The sequence below is a fragment of the Plectropomus leopardus genome, chromosome 11 (assembly GCF_026936395.1).
Source record: "Plectropomus leopardus strain MGB_pleo_1.0 chromosome 11, ASM2693639v1, whole genome shotgun sequence".
In the NCBI taxonomy this organism is placed as follows: Eukaryota; Metazoa; Chordata; class Actinopteri; order Perciformes; family Serranidae; genus Plectropomus; species Plectropomus leopardus.
This window is the reverse complement of record NC_142186.1, coordinates 22433388-22453265: the sequence shown is the minus strand read 5'-3', so window position 1 is coordinate 22453265 and position 19878 is coordinate 22433388. Positions and strand designations below refer to the sequence as shown.

Below are 19878 nucleotides of genomic sequence, written 5' to 3'. Positions count from 1 at the left end.
ATTTAGTAAATATACTACACAGTATGTGTATGTTTTAGTTATCGTGGGTAACTATCATGTACAGTATTTGTATACGTAAAAGGTGTATGCAGTGTATATGGATTTTATATTTTATTATTTTTATTTTATCTAATATGTATTTTGTAATATTTTATTCTTTTTTTGCACTCAAATCACTTTTTAGGATTATTCTCTGTCTCTGACTTTTGAGCATCTGTAACATGTTTATTAGGAAGATTTTTTTAAAAAAAAAAATCCCTCATTAAGGCTGCCCAGAGATAAAGTTTAACACAATAGCCTGTTGTAGTTTGAGCCTTGATCAACAACGCCATAAACCTCCAAAATGACCATACAGTTGAATTAACACCTCTCTGTTGATACACTTTGAACAAAACTGATCATTCCCAAAGATAATTTTTACTAGGCATTTTTTCATGAACTTTCCTCCCAAGTTCCTTCAAAATCCTGTGTTTTTGTCAGCACCTGAAGTCATCACATGATAGACAAGCTTGAGCAGATTTTCCGCCCGCCCACCGTTGATTACATCATACCTTGTCACTGAGAGTTAATGGCTATGAAAACTGAGACTGTCCGACTGAGACTGTCCGACTCCTCGGCTCGTCACAGGGGGACACCGATGCTGTAGTGATGCGGACCCTGTGATTTGCGTCTCACTTTATCAATATAATCAAGCCACTTTTCCATAAATTCAGTCTTTCCTCCAGCGAGGCACGGACACTACTCAACTGAGATGGAGTCAACCGACTCTTTCCTTAAATTTCATGTGGGCTGGCCTCAGTTGCTTCACTTGTTTGCTCTACTTTGTCTTGTTGCCTTCGTCAGTAAACTGACTGTCTTGTTTGGCCGAAGACGAGATGCGCAACGAAACGCGGAAGCTTTTCCAGGACCACCAGCACACTGGTTTTTTGGACATGCTAAGGAGGTAATGTACTCTGCCTAGTAACTTAAACAATATTTGTGTAAGTAATGTTAGTGTACTTATAAGTAAGTAAAGGTTGCAGAGTGCTTTACAGTGATGCATCACAATGACAGATCTATGCACCCTGCTAAAAAAGAGAACAGCTAAATTACAAATGCTAATAGTTGGTTTTTAGTTGGGTTTAGTTGGTTTTAGCTAGTCAGCTAGGCAACTTTTACTATCAAAAGAGCCATTTCTGGCCCAAAACAAACAAAAAAAAATCTGTCTGGAGCTGCAGGTAACACAACACATAAAGTCAAACTAGTCTATCAATATTATTAATGGGTCTACATGAGCATTCACTAATATGTTTAACCACTATTTTTTATTTTTGTTACATTAACTTTGCAGTGCTGGCGGTAAAAATTAAAAGATCTATCCATGCACTGTTATTATTATTATTATTATTATTATTATTATTATTATTATTCTCCATTTTTCTCTGAGTCTTCTCCTGTCTTGGATTTGGAATCCATAGCTAGTCAGGCCTTTTGAACCAGAACTGCCCACCATTTTTGAAATTTGGCAAAATTAAGCAGAAAAGACACCAAGGTCACAGAAATATAATGCACATTTTAGTTAATGAAATACATTTTCATATTCTGTGTGGTAAATTGTAATTTAGTACTTTTTATACATTTTCTTAACCTTTACTTAGCGAAGGGACTTAAATAATGTCGCACATTAGCAAAATGCAGTTATTAAACATCAGTTTGGTCAGTAGCACTTTGTCCTGTGGTTAACCTTCTCATGTTTTCATCTTGCTTTTAGTTTAAACAAGATGGGACAGATTTTGACAAGATTGTGGAATGGGGAAAGCAGTGTGGTTACGCTATGACATTGTGGTTCGGTCCCTTTGTTTCTTACCTCAACATTCAACATCCAGATTACGTGAAGACCATATTGGCATCAACAGGTGTGCCTTTACTGAAATGATATACATAATAACAGTGTAGTACATCTAGTACTTTTTACAATGTCCTACAGGAACACTGGGTACTGGGTACTTTTTTTTAACAACCAAAGGTCAATGTAACATAATTTTTACTGATTTGTTTGTTTGATAACAGAGCCAAAAGATGATATAGCATACAGGTTTCTTGAGCCATGGATTGGTAAGACTGCTTTGCCTTTTGCCTACTGCATATTTTGACTTATTACTGAGATGATTTACTGAATGACACACACACACTGTTTTTTTCTCTGTTTTCAGGTGAAGGCTTATTGGTGTCAAATGGTCAAAAGTGGTTTCAGCACAGACGACTTTTGACCCCAGGTTTCCATTATGAAGTTTTGAAACCATACACTAAATTGATGGCAGAATCTGCTAAAACAATGTTGGTATGTAAATGAGACATGTAGACATTTAAATCCCAATTTATAAGTGAACAAAAAGGCTTTAAGGCTTTCTAGATGCTATATGTTTTGCCAGAATTGGTTGAGTGTGTCGGAGATTTTTGCAGAGATGTCACATCTGTTCTCACTGTTTCCAGGACAAATGGGAAAGTTATGCAAACACCAGCAAGTCTTTTGAATTGTTTGAACACGTGAGCCTCATGACACTTGACAGCATCTTAAAGTGTGCTTTCAGCTACAGCAGCAACTGTCAGACTGAGAGGTGAGTCCATACAAACCTTTTTCAGCCATGCACAAGGTCAGATCTATGTTTTCAGTCGTTAATTGCTTTAGCCATCTGAATCATGTGTAGAGAAAACTGATCTTTGAATATTTGTCTACGTTCTCATTTCAGTGGAAAAAATGAATACATCAAGGCAGTTTATGAACTCAGTCATCTGATTCACCTGCGGTTCAGGACGTTTCCATACCATAACGACTTGATTTTCTACCTCAGCCCACATGGCTTCAGATACAGGAAAGCATGCAGAGTGGCTCATGGTCATACAGGTAAAAATTCCACACACACCTTAATTAATGACAATTTGAAACTGTTGGCAAGTTTCAATGAAACTGCATTTGATCACTTTGCATTAAAGAGTAATGCATACACTGGTTGGTGTACACATTGCTGTATTTTAACAATTAGTCCGCAAATATTAAATTTTCTTGTCTTTTGAAGAGGCTATCATAAGAAAGAGGAAAAAAGCACTGAAGGAGGAGAAAGAGCTGGAACGCATACAGGCCAAAAGAAACTTGGACTTTCTGGACATCCTTCTCTTTGCAAGAGTATGTTATGTGATCTTGTATCCAGTCCAATGATTCAAGGAGTTGGATAGTCTCAATTTTGCTCACTGTCATGACACAGGTAACAAACCACAAACCTTTAAGGCCCAGACACACTTAATGAACATCAAAGAACTAGTGGCGATGATGGCTTTTTGGCCGCCTGTGTGTCGGCCAAAAAGCAGACAAGTGCCAACGTTGTGGGACACAGAAAAAACTAGGCTGACAGATGCTCACTGATGGCCCCACATTATGCTCTTTTAATATGGTTTTATTGTACAGTGAAGTACTAGTTTTAAAAAGTGTCTTGTAAATAAAATAGAGAGTGAGCGACCCTATTAGTATTTTATTATTTATATTTCTGTCTTTTTTTCACCGTCAGGATGAGAAGCAGCAGAGTCTGTCAGATGAAGACGTAAGAGCAGAGGTGGACACCTTCATGTTTGAGGGTCATGACACCACGGCCAGTGGCTTGTCTTTCATCCTCTACTGTCTGGCCTGCCACCCAGAACACCAGAAAATGTGCAGGGAGGAGATCATTCAAGCCCTGGATGGTAGGGACACCATGGAGTGGTAGGTTTACCTGTTGAAAACCAAAGGGCAGTGCAAGTCAGTGCTGCTTTGTGTTACAGCAGATGGATTAGGTGAGCTTTAGGAAGTCACTTTTTTAGAATATTGACAACTAACACATGTTTGTCTCATTTAAGGGAGGACCTCAGTAAAATTCCATATACTACAATGTGCATAAAAGAATCCCTCCGCCTTTATCCTCCTGTACCAGGAGTAACTAGAAAGACCACAAAACCCATGACCTTTATTGATGGAAGGACTTTGAAGAAAGGTTTGTTGTTTATGTTTTTGGAAAGGTTATATAGATAAGACAGCATACTCTTACGTTATATAATCACTTTTACCAGACTGGTAAAATATTAACTTGTATTCATTTTTTCCAGATTGACTATGGCTTTTGTTTCGCAAAGTCAGCCTTGCACAACATAGGACATATACACATATAAATCATTAAACACACGTTTTAAATGGTAGAAACGTTTTTACAATACTGTATGTCATACGTAAATAGATGAAGTGTATTTGAATTTATAAACTTGTTGTCCAGTTATTGTACATCCAAAACCCAAACACACATATTTTGTTTTGTCTCATTTGTAGGTTCTTATATTGGAATAAGCATGTTTTGTTTTTCAAAGTCAGCTTTGTACAACATGGGCACATTTACACCCATAGACATACATGTTTGAAATGGTAGTAGCATCTTTACAATGCTTTGTCTCATACTTAAATAGATACAATGTTGGTCTGTTTGTATGTACTGTATACAACTTGTAAAGTCACTGCACAATCCTAAACCCATCACACCTTTTTTTCTTATTTGTAGGTTGTTATATTGGAATAAGTGTCTTTGGGATTCACAGGAATGCAACTGTCTGGGAAAACCCCGAAGTCAGTATGATTTTATCCGAAGCAAATGTTTTTGAAATGAAAGTTCATCTGTCACCCGCTCACCACATGTAGTGCATGGCTAATAGAATCAATGTTTTAAGTAAAAACATTATGCCTTTTTGCTGTGGTGGCCCTGCATCCTGTTCCTACACAATATGTGTCAAATAATAGTAATGACATAGTCAATGCAGCATTAATGCACAATGCTATATTTTGCCTTGGAACTAGATGTCAGCATGCCATAAACAGCATAAAGTCTTTCAGTTATTAGAGGAAAAATAAAGAAAATTTAGTTTTTACTGGAATTTGCTACTTTGTTTTGTCTCAACACAGGTCTTTGACCCACTACGTTTTCTACCAGAGAATGCTTCTAAAAGGTCACCTCATGCGTTTGTGCCTTTCTCTGCTGGGCCCAGGTTTGTCAGCACTACTACCCTCAGCTCATGTCCCAGGTCCACATGAATTTGAGGACCGAACATCGCATTGTAACAAGATGCTCAATTTCATCCACTTGATTTCTCAGTGGTTTTAATGTTTTGTTGTTTCAGTGTATGATTAAATGATGAAATATCAATACTCTGACCTTCTTCTGTATATCAGAATACCTCACGTTTTTTTGCTTTTTCTTCCTCAGAAATTGCATTGGTCAGAACTTTGCCATGAACGAGCTGAAAGTGGTGACAGCCATGACACTGATGAGGTACCAGCTGATAGAGGATCCCATCTGGAAACCCATGTTAATTGCAAGACTAGTGCTTCGCTCGATCAATGGCATCTACATCAAGATCAAACCTGTAGACCCACAAGAGTAAAGGGAGGCAACTGTAAGACGTACTATAAACCTGAAACAGATATTAATCAGTAAGAATAAATCATGAAGAGTTGAAGTTTCTTATTTCTAATATAAAAAAATACACTATGGAATCACAAACAGATAATAATGAGAAGATTAATTGTTAATATTTTATTTGGTGTCTGAATGTGTTTTGGAGAATTACTTTATGGTATTCCATTTTTTGTGGCATTTCAGTGGTTCTCATCTGCAATGTCCGTTGGAAGACTACTCACTACTACTACTACTCCTTTCTCAACATTAGCAGGTGTCTAGCTTTTATTTTCATAGCAAACATCAACATGCATGGTCACTCTTGTCATGTTTGGAGGCTACAGTGTGGCACTTTTGTTGTTGAGGCTAAAGTGAATTAAGTAGGAATGCTTGACCCTTTGCACTTAAGGGTTTGCCACGTGTCAAGTTTGATTACCTGCTGCAGCTTTGAGCAAATTAAGTACCAATTTTGTTTCAAGATAGTTGCCCCTCATAGGAAGTGTTCCTGTGGTTGTGGAAGGGTGCATGTTCAGTGAAGGTGGAGCCACTTTAGGCTTCTACTCTTTGATTTTACTTGAGGAAATGGGGAAAAGCAACATTAAGATTGTTTACATTATTTTTTAGAATTGTTTTATCAACTATAATTTGCGGTGTAATAAATGGCTCATTTGTTCAAATTAATAGCTTTATTATTTTGTATGTAGTATCAAATTATTCATTGTACTAAACTGAGAATGTCTACTGAAAAACCAAGGCAATCACATTTTTTCCTTGTAAAGCAAACATTTTTTAATGATACTTTGGCAATGTTAGAATATACCACAGAGTCAGTTACTTGGTCATTACTGTTTGGAGGTTAGTTCTATACGTGATGTACACCTAATTCAACCTTTTGTAAGGATATTGATTATTCAAATACACAGTCAACACTGTAGGCTATCATAGCACTGGAAACCTGCATAACAGGAACACAATGTTATTAACAAGGCTACATTCAGTTTTTTGAACATTTCGACAAATAGAGTGAGGCAAGCAATGTTTTAACTGATTACCCTTTAGAGCAGAGACTGTACATTATATAGAGGGGATATGTTTTGCTGCAAGTTGAAAATGCAGTCTAAAAGAATTTACATCCCACTATAACTTCTGCTTGAAAAACTGAAACGTCTACATTTTTACAAGAGCATTAGGCATGATCTTAAGTATATACAAAATAAACTTCTTGATGGTAGTAGAGACTGCACATTATAGAGAGCAGGAACATATTTAGGCACACTGCATAAGTTACCTCAATTGCTTTGTGTTATTAACGTGCTATGTAAATACCATGCATTTTTAGTATTTTTTTGTTTTGTATGAACTGAAGACCATGCCTGGTGCATATGGATAAGTTTTTTCTTTTGCAAAAAATGTAGAGGGGTACAAATTATTTCAGACCAGACTGTGCCATAATTGTATCATCCACTGTAATATATTAAGTCGTTTTCAGTTTCACTGGGGGTTGATGGCTCAGTAAGGAAGAGGTCAGGCCAAAGCAATAATAGGTTTAACTGGGCATTTTATAGAGCTAGCTGACATATTGTGCTCATTACAAAAGTAGTGTTAACTTCACCTCTATTTTTTGTTTACTTGTGTTTGTTCATCATGATACCCATGAGCTTTTGCATTGCAGCAGCTATTCCTCCTAGGGTCTATATAGTTATATGGTTACAATACAAAAACACACATTCACATTTTTCAAAACCAAATATTATGTTGTGTAATATGATTAGGAAGTGAGTACCACCCTTTCAATTGATGTGATTTTGGATTTTGGTAAACAGCCTCCTGTAGCAGCATACATGTCTTTAAAGAGTACTTAATTATTAAGAAAATTTACTGCCTTTCTGTGAAGATTTAATTTGCCTGTCGTGATTTATCTGTGCCACAGTAACTCATTTTAATCAGGTCCAAAGTCACCTGAGGCATCTGCTCAGTGTCTGTTCCCAGAATAAGGTCTTAGGAAGGTGGTCTGCAATACAATCAGATCACCTTTGTTCTCAGTTAGTGCTGTTTGCTTCTAAGCCATCAAATTACATGCCTTTACAAGACCTTTCAACTTGTAGAAAGTGAGAATACAGGCAGTTAATATCAGAACAAGTGCACCATTATTTAATAACAGCTCAAAATACCACAGATCGTTAGGAGTCAAAAGTAATTAATTTTTTATTCATGGTCATATGATTACAAAATCCACACTTTGTAAAAGTGAAGCACCTTGTCTTTTGCTGATCTCTGATCTCCAACCTGTCACCTATTTAAAGATCCAATTAAGTGGCCACTTAAAATTTCAAGAAAACTACTCATATTTAGTGGTGACCTCATGTTGTACCAAAGGAGAACTTGTTTCTAACTATTATTTTCTTTTTTCAAAGTAAGATTGATAGCTTACAGTTTTATGTCCCCACTACAAGCTCTACCAAAAGAGAATACACAGGCGTCACAGCAGCCTTGTGTTTAAGATGCATACCATATACTGTGACCACAATAATTTGGGTGTGACTATGTTAGAGGGCTTTAAATGCAGGCTATTTCCTCTCTCTCTCTCTCTCTCTCTCTTCATTTCCTGTCACCTCTCTACCTTTGAATGTAAAAAGTCATGAATACCATTTTATGGGACCTTTACATTTGGAGTACACGCTGCAAAAAAAATTTACATAGTGTATCAGTTCATTACATGTGTGACAACTATGATTTTCCACAACTGTGTAAAGACACAGTTCTTATGTCTCAAGTCACTTCAGGGCAAACTAAATATGAATAGTATACTGTATAATCTGCACTGTACTCTGTTGCATTTGAAATATGTTGACACACTACACCACCTTTCAAAATGACTAAATCCACCCTCTTCTGTTTTTACTACGTCTTTTTGAAGCGTAGTTAATATTTGTTCCTGTGCTGCCTTTCAAATTCAGCTTTATTCTACTAAAGGCCATGAACAATGGTACTTGCAAGTCTGCAGCTATATCTTACTGAAAACTCACACCTAGTAGCTTGTTGACACTTCAGTTGATTACATATTAGTTTAACAGATGTAACAGAAGTTTTTCATATTATATTAACAGGCTTTCAAAATAAAAAGCAGCCCCGTGTTCCGATAGAAACTGACTTCATTTCTGAATTCTCTGGACCTCTTGGAGTAATATATTTCCTATTAACGTCCTTTTTTGCCATTTGTTTAAAAGCCTTATCAAAATACTTATGGAGTTAAAAAATGCTGAGAGATGTTTAACAGAAAGAAAAAAATCAACATTACACCCAAAACATCAAAAACATTACTCATGATGACCCATCATATGGATATAGCATGACACTCACAGATACACATATATAAACTGCCACTCAGATCCTTAAATGCTCACTGCCAAGTCCTATAAATGTACCTTAACTGTGTTCACAGTCAACAAGCTCCTGCATTTTGCTCACCAATTTATAAGCTGACTTGTAGATGATGTCTCATGACAGACCACAAGGAAATGTACCTTTTTATGACATTGAGAAATACAACAAATAATGAAGATAAATTACATGTACCTTTTGTACAGACTGAGGTCAAGAAATAAAGACTGAATTGAGTTTAAGAAAAAATACTTCAGCTTTTGGTTACTTAACAATATACATACCTTGTGTACAATATCACACTTAAGAGTTAATTAAGTTAATAATATGGTGTGTTCTCCTGAAAACCCAGAAGATGGCAGTATTAACACATGGCAATTTTTGTATTAAGTGAAGTTACAGTCTCAAAGACATGAGAAATATCTCTTATCTCTTGCAGGTCTCCTGATGACAGTTGTAAACCACTGATGTTTCCTTTTCCACCTGCAGCAGTCACAGGTAAGAAATTTCATCATCCAAACAAAACAACACAAGTGATATTAGTTACCTATCATCACCATTAAGCAACCTTACCCTGCCAGTCAAGACACAGAAACAAAGGTGGATAGGAAATGCTTTGAAAGATCAGGAGGGACATGCACGCCTAGCCCAATTTCAAACATCTACTTCTGTTTCAAGTTCACAGACCACTGAACAAACAAACTGGAAATTTAATAAGGCAAAGAGCATCATATCCTGTAGATATGCAGTCTTGGTCTTAGGTACCAAATTGCCAAAAGTTCTATTAAAATAAGACACATAAGGGCTGCTGATGCCTCATAAATAACTGGAATCAAATATCCAGGATTTTTGGTATACCTGTAAAACAAAAAACAAAAGAATTGGCATTCCTTTGATTCAGGCCATGAACTCCTGAAAGACAGACATGGAAAAACGTTCACTTGTTGTTTTGTTGGAAGCAGTGTTAACTGTACTGTGTCCCTCAAACACGTGCTTTACACTGCAATTCAATGACCCATATTGATCTATAAGCACTGATGCCGACCTTGAGCTTGTCTCCACATTTAATGTGACATTAGGTTTGATGATATTGAATGCTAAGTCATACATCACAGCTCAAAAACAGATGAAGTCTGACTTTCGTATACTATAAAATGAAAAAAAGACTATAAGTTATACCATTTAATTTTGATATAATTATTTTATGTTATTTTCTTGCCTGTATTTACACTCAAGTTGATAGTCAGTAGCTTCTGCCTGTATCCATCACATCCACTTTTACAGAAGAAATATTTTCCAGCTTCTGTTCCTTTGACATTTACAATGTGTACAGATTTGTTCAAATCCACAAAGTCTGATGTTGGTCTTTGTGCAGAGTTCCTGAGTGCAGTCATGTTACTTGCTTAAAAAGTCAATTTTAAATAACTCAATTTACCCAGACATACATAAGTGCCCAGACATACTGCTGCCTGTGATGATGTCAGCTGTTTCAAGAGTTTCTTCTAGAAAAAAAGTTTGTTTTTTAAACATATAGAAAGCAAAGCAGTTGGGTACAGACATACTGTTTGTGTGTGTGTGTGTGTGTGTGTGTGTGTTCTATGGAAAAACAAATGGACAATCACTGTGAGTCGGACCTATCTTCACTCTGATGACGGTGGGCTGTTTATTCTAACAGTCGTCTTGAAAACAATATTTACACTAATAAAGGCCTTAATTTTGTGCAAAACCTTTATTCTGGGGCAAAAGAATTTATGACGGTATTGTGTCTTGACAGTATATCTATTTTGCATTGCAATGTTTATCTTAGTTGAGTTGATTTAACTGACTCTTATGATCAGCTGTTGTGAAACCAAAAACTGAGTTTTGCATCTCAGGATGACAACTCAAAGTTCCGTTTGACTTAGAGTTTGTTCACCTGCACTCTGGAACAGGCCCCACTTCTCAGTCTCCCACTGTTTATGATAGAGATGGCAAATTTGAAACGTTTCAATACTTTTATTTTGAAACGTTTTGAACCCCAAAGCCTACCCCAATGTCATGCAAATCAAATCAAACTGGTATTGATTTAGTTCTAGTAGGATATGGTGACTATTTCATATCATTATTAGCTATGTGACCTAAGGACATTGGTCCTATGCTATGTTATTGTTAGTTTGTAGAGCATTTTAATGGTTTTGTATGTATAAATGGCCTGGACAAAGAGAAATGTTTCAAATATTGCACTTCACTGTTATGGTTATACACATCAATAACAAGGTGGAATCAAGAATAATGTTCAGAAACATTTGTTCAAATATTTTTATTTAGAAAAAAAATCCACAGTTTTTGACTTCAGTTGGCTTCTTCGCTTCTCTACCACCTTAAATGAAAAGGATAAGTTTATTCAAATAAAAATATAAATATGCCTTAACTCATTGACATGTATGTATGCATGTATCTGTCTATGCGTCTACCTTACTATCTGTCAACCTACCAAAAGTTTAGCTCAATTCGCACAAATCTCTCTCTACTTCATCGCCACAACACAACACCACAAACGCCCGCATTTCCCGCGGTCTTTTAATACTCTCTGTCCGGGTTTGTTAACCGATCACGTGACGTTTCGAAACCCGTCATGAGCTGCATGCTGAAGAACTTTGCAAAACAGTTCAATCTTGTGTATCGAAATTGCCTTCTCTAGTTTAGGTCACTACAATCCGGCGACATCCGTCGCTCTAGTCCTTGAAATTTCACGGTCAAATGGCCCGTTGATCCGCCTACTCTGTTCACCACGCTGATGTCACAATGATGCAGACCCTTTGTTATGCGCCTCACATTTTGTTGTTCAGCAAACATCTGCGCTGTTCAGAGTCTTTTCACCAAGGAAGTACCGACTTCACTGAACCGAGATGGAGTCAACTGAGGCTCTCGTGAAATCCCAGTCGGCCTGGGCTCACATGAGTCACTTGTTTGCTATACTTTGTCTGGTTGCCATCATCTATAAATTAACCAACTTCTTTGTCCGGAGAAGACATACGCTCCAAAACTTTGAAGCTTTTCCAGGACCTCCAGCACACTGGCTTTTCGGACATGCGAAGGAGGTAAGCTAACTCATGAAAACCCAGTAAGGTGCAACTTTGTGTTAAGTGTTATATAACAGTACAGGTAACTTCATTTTTTTAAACTTAAAGCTTTAGTTTAAGTTACACTTAAAGTTGGATTTATGCAGCGTTAAACTTTATTTTGACATACCGAATTCAACAATAGCAGGTTAAAATAACAAATTCGATTCTAAATTTGTTGATAGTTTACAAAAGATGGTCTATAGTCACAATGTTTCACCCCGTTGTTTGTATTAACTATTGCTTCCATTAAACTCAGGGTACTCGATTCAGTAGGGGAGAGTGGGGTATGTTGGGATGTTTGAATAGTTATGAAAATGTTTGATTACAGGTTGATGAAATGTTTTAAAACTGTTTATCCAAACATATGTCAAGGCTGTACAGGCCAGCAACAGGGGAAATGTTAAAGCTCCCAAATTGTATTTGGTTTGTATATGACACTTGGTATCAGTTCATTTTGCATTTAGAGTACATTTAGTTTTAAAACTTAAAAAACACACACACACACACACACACACACATATATATATATTTTATGATCTTTGATATGAACATTTTAATGCAAGACCTAAACTTAGAATTGAGTATTTGTTTTATGTTGTTTCTCTACTTTTACTTAACTAGGGGATTTAAGTAATATTGTACATTAGTGACACACAGTTAGTGATCATCAGCTGAGTCAGCAACACATTTTCCTCCCCAGGCTACTGGAAAGAAAGGTGTAGTTAACTCTCCCGTGTTCTCATGTTTATTTCAGTTTAAACAAGATGGGACAGATTTGTACAGGCTTGTGGAATTTGGAAAGCAGTATGGTTATGCTTTCCAAATCTGGTTTGGGCCCTTTGTTTGTTTACTCAATATTCAACATCCAGATTTTGTGAAGACTGTATTGGCATCAACAGGTGTGTGAGCATTTTTTAAAATCTTTACTGAAGTGATAAACCATTATAGCAATGTTATCAATTCAGTGCTTTAAATAATCTCCAACAGGAACATTTGGATTTTTTTTTTTTTTTTTAACAACCGAAGGTCAATCTAACAGATTATTTATTTGTTTGTTTTATAACAGAGCCAAAGAATGATTTAGGATATAGATTTATTGAGTCATGGATTGGTAAGACTGATTTGCCTTTTTTCTACAGAATATTTTGACTAATTACTGAGATGGATGTTTGACTGAACGACACACACATGAACACACTGTTCCTCTCTTTTAAGGTGACGGTTTGTTGGTGTCAAAGGGTCAAAAGTGGTTTCGGCACAGAAGGCTTTTGACCCCAGGTTTCCATTATGATGTGTTGAAACCATACACTAAACTGATGGCAGACTCTGCTAAAACAATGTTGGTATGTAAATGACAATTTATAATAAGATAACAGAGACCATAATAGTGAAGTAATGCTGTCGAGATGACATGTGTTGTGTCAGAGTTGGTTGAGTGTGTTGGAGTTTTTTCCATCTCCTGCAGAGATGTCACATCTGTTCTCAATGTTTCCAGGACAAATGGGAAAGTTATGCAAACACCAGTGAGTCCTTTGAATTGTTTGAACACGTGAGCCTCATGACACTTGACAGCATCTTAAAGTGTGCTTTCAGCTACAGCAGCAACTGTCAGACTGAGAGGTGAGTCCATACAACCCTTTTTCAGCCGTGCACAAGTTCAGATCTATGTTTTCAGTTGTTGATTGCTTAAGCCGTCTGAATCGTGTGGAAGAAACTGATCGTTCAATGTTTGTCTACGTTCTCATTTCAGTGGAAAAAACGAATACATCAAGGCAGTTTATGAGCTCAGCAATCTGATTGACATTCGGTTTAGGACGTTTCCATACCATAACGACTTGATTTTCTACCTCAGCCCACATGGCTTCAGATACAGGAAAGCATGCAGAGTGGCTCATGGTCATACAGGTAAAATTTACATGCATACTTTGGTTAATGACAATCTAAAACTATTTCCATCTGTCAGTCAAACTGAATTTGATCGCTTTGCCATAAAGAATAGCCCGTACACTTAATTTTGAGTTGCCATATAGCATGTTGCTGTAATTAAAGAGTTAGTCTGCAAATATTAATTGTCTTGTCTTTTGAAGAGGCGGTCATCAGAAAGAGGAAGGACGCACTGAAGGAGGAGAAAGAGCTGGACCGCATACAGGCCAAAAGACACTTGGATTTTCTGGACATCCTTCTCTTTGCAGAAGTATGTTATGTGACTTCGCATGTAGTATACTAATTTAAGGTATTAGATGTTCTCACTTCTGCCAATGTCATGACATTAGCAACGAGTAACAAACCTGCAGTAAGTCAACTGTGGTTTTATACCAACCATCAAAGAGGACTTTGTAACTTTATTACAAAGTCCTCTGTAAAATAATTTAAAAATTTAAGCTCAAAGTAACTGTGCAGCCAACATTCAAAATACCACACTATACAAACAGCAATAGGGATAACCACACAAACATGTAGAATACCAAAAATGGACAAAGACCATGAAGACAACAAAAGCAATGGCTTTAAAAAACAATCAGTAATGTAGAAAAACTAAAGATCATGTAAGACATAATTTGACATAATGTCCAACTGGAAAAGCACCTGTGCAAAAAGAAGCAGAAGGCTGCCTCATGCTCAGCATATCAATGGCCACTGATAAAAAGGCGATAGGCTGACTATAGGCATGTGTCTATCTAAATGTTGGGAAAATTTCCATCAACTGCTCGTATGAAAATATTCTCAAGAATACACAATTAGTCACGAAGTTACTGTACCTTTGTACAGTATGGTTTATAATTGCCACCCCCCACACAAAAACATATTGTGCTTTGTTAATCAATCTCCTCTGTTAGATTACAATTGAGTGCCTAACTCCAGATTTGACCTGGTGTGCAAAAAAGGACAAAAGCAGCCAAGGGATTGCATTTTGTCTCCTGATTAATCATAGCTGTTTTTGGTTGTAACTTGAAGTCATGCTATTAGAGTACCTTCTCCCATTCCTTTTTAAGCTTTTGCTATTTGTATGGTGGATTCTGCAAATTGGAGAAGCAAGAGTAATGTAGTAAGAGCAGCAATGTCTCTGCAGCAAATACTGTGTGACATTTCTGCTCTTTAAAAAAATTCCCAGAGGAATCAGAATTAAACGTTTAGCCTCTTTGATAATCAGTAAAGTTAATCTGCTCCTTGTGTGTAAACGTGCATATCGTCTTTCTTTAAAGGGAGTCCGACAGCAGGCCTGAGCTCTGCTCTGCCCTCTGCTATGTGCTAATTTTAGTGAACTTAAAATTTAACTGTGGTGTATGCAACCCATCTGCATGCTGGTACAATATAAATGTGATGTGCAGGTACATTTTACCATCAAAATAATGCATCCTTTAAATGGTAGGGATGTACTGAGTCTTTCTGACTTCACATCAAGTTTTTGTCGGTTAATAGCCCAGTCGCTTTCTGCTGCCACACAATAAAAATATGTCAACAATGCACCTGACCATTCCTCAATTTTATGACCTACAGACCTATGGGTGCACAGTTGGGTGTAAGTACATACTTAAACAACACGCGAACTGTCACAAAAGACAACTCCTTTTCTCAAAGTAGGGATGATAGCTGTGCTGCGCTGTGTGCATGTAACATATGGTCCAATATGTTTTGTCTTTGTGTTTTTATGCTATCTTACTGTGGTTTCAAAAGTGCTTTACAAATACAATACAGATTGGATATCTTTCATATTTTGTTATGTTTTGTTTGTTTGTTTTTTGCAAGTTCTGTTTTTTTTTCCTCACCATCAGGATGAAAAGCAGCAGGGTCTGTCAGATGAGGACCTAAGAGCAGAGGTGGACACCTTCATGTTTGAGGGCCATGACACCACAGCCAGTGGCTTGTCTTTCATCCTCTACTGTCTGGCCTGCCACCCAGAACACCAGAAAATGTGCAGGGAGGAGATCATTCAAGCCCTGGATGGCAGGGACACCATGGAGTGGTAGGTTTACCTGTTGAAAACCAAAGGGCAGTGCAAGTCAGTGCTGCTTTGTGCTACAGCAGATGGATTAGGTGAGCTTTAGGAAGTCACTTTTTTAGAATATTGACAACTAACACATGTTTGTCTCATTTAAGGGAGGACCTCAGTAAAATTCCATACACTACAATGTGCATAAAAGAATCCCTCCGCCTTTACCCTCCTGTACCAGGAATAGGCAGAAAGATCACAAAACCCATGACCTTTATTGATGGAAGGACTTTGGAGAAAGGTTTGTTCTTAATGTTTTTGGAAAGTTCTTATGGATGAGACAGTTTACTGTTAATAAAAGTAATAAAATAATGATAATAACTTTTTAGACAACACCAAGGGGCCCGTATGGCAAAAGCACAATCATCTCTAGATTTGCACCTTGAAGTAGTTACATCCAGAAGTGCACTAACTGCAGATCTAAGGCTGATAGTTGGCTCATATTTGGTCAACTTCTTTGCTATGTAGCTTGGAGCCAGACCCAGATTGAGTTTAAAGTGAACAGTAAAATCTTAAAATCAATTTGAAAACAAATAGGGAGCCAATGAAGAGAAGCCAGGATTGGGGTGATGTGAGGTATCTGTTAAAACCAGTGAGAAGCCTAGCTGCTGCATTCTGAACTTGTTGGAGGTGGGAAGGTGACATTTGATGGAGTACATATTAACTTTTACTCCACGTTTAAAATGCTAACATTTAACATTTACAAAGTCCACCTTGCGCAATTTTCAGAATAAACAGCATAAACCCTTTAACCTACACGGTATTACCATGTAGGTCAGGGGTAGGCAACCTGAGGCTCTAGAGCCACATGCGGCTCTTTTGCCCCTCTCCAGTGGCTCCTGTGTCTGACTAAAAATGATATGTAAATGAATTGCGATTATTTTTTAAAAAATTTCATTAAATTTTTCAATTGCAAAAATATGTAGCCTGTACACAGAATATGAAAATGTATTTCATTAACTAACAGTGCATGGATAGATCTTTTTATTTTTACCGCCAACACTGCGAAGTTAATGTAACAAAAATAAAAAATCGTGGTCATATTAGTGAACGCTCATGTAGACCCATTAATAATATTGATAGGCTAGTTTGACTATATGTGTTGTGTTACCTGCGGCTCCAGACAGATTTTTTTTTGTTTTGGGCCAGAAATGGCTCTTTTGATAGTAAGGGTTGCCGACCCCTGATGTAGGTTAAAGGTCTCTTTGTTGTTATACACATTGTTGTTCAGTCACTGCACAATCCTAAACCCAAACACATCTTTGTTTTCTTATTTGTAGGTTCTTATATTGCAATAAGTGTCTTTGGGATTCACAGGAATGCAGCAGTCTGGGAAAACCCTGATGTAAGTCAAGATTATTTCGCCCTAAAGAAATGTTTTTGAAATGAATGCTCACCTGTCACTTGCTCACTACATGCTGTACATGACTAATATAATATTAAATTTAAAGTAAAAGTATGATCTCTCTTTGCTGTGGTGGCCCTGCACCCTACTTCTACATAGAATATTTAAAAAAATAGATGTAACATTGTCATCAAATTGGTGCATACTTGCAAAATCCATAGTGCTGTAGTACCAGATGTCATCGTGCCATAAACAGCATGATGTCATTCAATTCTCAGACGAAAAATTAAGAAAATGTGGGACTGACTGACATTTGCTTTTTCCATCTTGTGTCCACACAGGTCTTTGACCCACTGCGTTTCCTACCGGAGAATGCTTCCAAAAGGTCACCTCATGCATTCGTGCCCTTCTCTGCTGGTCCAAGGTTTGTCCTCACCTGATACCGTGTGACTGGCTCAGTCTATGATTACTCTCTATCTGTTTATTTATCAGACAAAACTCTGCAGTATGCAGATGTGTCAATATGACAGTAACTGCTAATAATTCCTTCCTGACTCACGGTGGCAGGACGGCTTTCTTATGGAAGCAACCTGCGGTTTCCCCTGGCTAACACAGTTTGCTCTGTCAGCACTGTGGCTGTTGTTAGCACTGGTTATTGAATTAGCTCCATTAGCTGCTAGCTGCCAGCTCAGCCACTTCCATGTCGAGAACTGAGTGCAGACTATCCCACCTCAGACTCTGAACCATAGATATGCTCCCAATGTTGAATAAAACATTTTGTGCAGTGCCCAATCAAAACATGCCTATTTGGAACTGGCAGATTACAAAGTTTAGACCTTGGGTCTTCTTGTCAGTCTTGACTTGGGACTTGGTGCAAAGACTTGAAACCTACTTGTGACTTGCAAAACAATGTCTTGTTCCCAGCTCTTCGTTGACATAACCACCATTATAAAGTAGAACATGGACTTAATTAGAGCAGGTTTATTGCAGCAATAACTTTATTAGTGTCAGAAGTTAGTATGCCGATGTTGTAAAACAATGTGGTCATTCTACCATGTTTGCATCCATAACATCCTCAAAAGTGTACTTAACTTGCTTCTGTCCTCTGATGTTATTGCTTAGAAGCATTGCATTTATCATCACATACCTCACGTTTTTGTTGTTTTTCTTTCTTAGAAATTGCATTGGTCAGAACTTTGCCATGAATGAGTTGAAAGTGGCAACAGCCATGACACTGATGAGGTACCAGCTGATAGAGGACCCAACTCTCAAACCCAAGTTAATTCCAAGACTAGTGCTTCGCTCGATCAATGGCATCTACATCAAGATCAAACCTGTAGATCCACGAGAGTAAAGGTGAAGTAACTGCAAAAAGGACTGTAAACCTGGAAAGTACTTTTATCAGTAAGGGAAATCTGTGAGGAATTAAAGTTTATTAAATTGTAAAATTAAAAAAAAACTCTATAGAATCACAAAGAAATAATAATGAAAACAATAACTGTATATTATTATTTGCTGTGAGTCCAGTTGGATTATCTGTTGCAGCCCTGAGCAAATAAAGTGCTGGTGTTGTGCCAAGGTAGCTGTCCCTGATAACCCTGGCCACAGGAGTGCGCCTGCATTCAGTGAAGGTGGAGCTAACATTAGGTTTATACGCTTTGATTTTACGCAAGGACATGCAATAATTAATGCAATATAATTGGGCAATAAAGTGTCAATATTACAAAACTGTTAACTAACCAGTTCACTTTGCTGTTATGGAGAGGTACTACATGATGAAGAAGAAAAAAAGGAGCCACCAATGATTACACAAGGATTCATAACGGTGGGTAACAGATAGCCTATCATTAATGTTCTGGAAATTACATGGGTTTTATAAAAAGGCCAATTTCTTTTCATTAATAATATGTTGAGTTCATGCTCATGTCTCTGTCAGACATATCTTAATATGAAAATAAAGAAATAAAGTAATTTGGTGCCCCCCGCACCACAGACCTCCTGTTCAAGTCCAGGCTATAGGCTATCCAATACATTAAAAGTATGTATTATATAAGACTGTAACAGAGTCAAAATGCAATAAAACTTAATATTAATCAAAGAGGTGTTTTTCTAATGTTCCCATGCAAAAACATGTATAAAGGACTACATTTGTGTATAAAGATCACTTAAATTTTCTACTGGATTTTGGTCTTGTATCTTGTAAACTTTTCCACTACTCTTTTTTTTTTTTTTGCAGGTTTGCAGGTCTGTGTTACTGTGTAATTCACTATCATAAATTCAGTAGTTCACAGTTTAATTTGTGGGTGATTGACAGTTTTGCAGCCATCTTGGTGCTCAGTGTGTCTCTGTTTTGTTCAGTAATGTGGATGTGCTTTTCAAACATTAACAGACTAAGTTCACTAAATCTGTGTGAAGATTATATTTTCCTGTCATGAGTGATTTATCTGTGCCAGATTAACTCAATTTAATCATGTCCTAAGTCACCTGAGGCATCTGGTCAGTTTTTATCCCTAGAATAAGGTCTTAGGGAGGTGTAGTGTGCAGGACAATAGGATCACCTTTGTTCTCAGTCAGTGTTGTTTGTTGATAAGGCAACAAATTATATACCCT

General features: G+C 37.2%; 2 protein-coding genes and 1 long non-coding RNA gene across 3 annotated transcripts in view; all 3 read left to right on the top strand.

Annotated features, from left to right (window-relative positions):
- The window catches only part of LOC148188259 (uncharacterized), a 39482-nt gene that overhangs the window by 15759 nt on the left and 3845 nt on the right, over positions 1 to 19878 (top strand). The window contains exon 2 of the long non-coding RNA XR_015777920.1: positions 9268 to 9326. This is a non-coding gene — a long non-coding RNA (uncharacterized LOC148188259). The remainder of the gene's footprint in view (positions 1 to 9267; positions 9327 to 19878) is intronic.
- Positions 539 to 6124, top strand: LOC121945974 (cytochrome P450 4B1-like). Its single transcript, XM_088084279.1, has 12 exons — positions 539 to 943; positions 1751 to 1895; positions 2050 to 2094; positions 2193 to 2320; positions 2473 to 2597; positions 2730 to 2884; positions 3057 to 3163; positions 3543 to 3733; positions 3868 to 4001; positions 4557 to 4621; positions 4955 to 5037; positions 5256 to 6124. Exons 1-12 carry the CDS (start codon positions 752 to 754, stop codon positions 5431 to 5433), a joined length of 1548 nt encoding a protein of 515 aa, XP_087940405.1. The 5' UTR covers positions 539 to 751; the 3' UTR covers positions 5434 to 6124.
- LOC121946133 (cytochrome P450 4B1-like) lies at positions 11440 to 19689 on the top strand. Its single transcript, XM_042490577.2, has 12 exons — positions 11440 to 11908; positions 12687 to 12831; positions 12999 to 13043; positions 13148 to 13275; positions 13428 to 13552; positions 13683 to 13837; positions 14020 to 14126; positions 15706 to 15896; positions 16031 to 16164; positions 17204 to 17268; positions 17610 to 17692; positions 18445 to 19689. The coding sequence occupies exons 1-12, from the start codon at positions 11717 to 11719 to the stop codon at positions 18620 to 18622; spliced, it is 1548 nt and encodes a 515-aa protein (XP_042346511.2). The 5' UTR covers positions 11440 to 11716; the 3' UTR covers positions 18623 to 19689.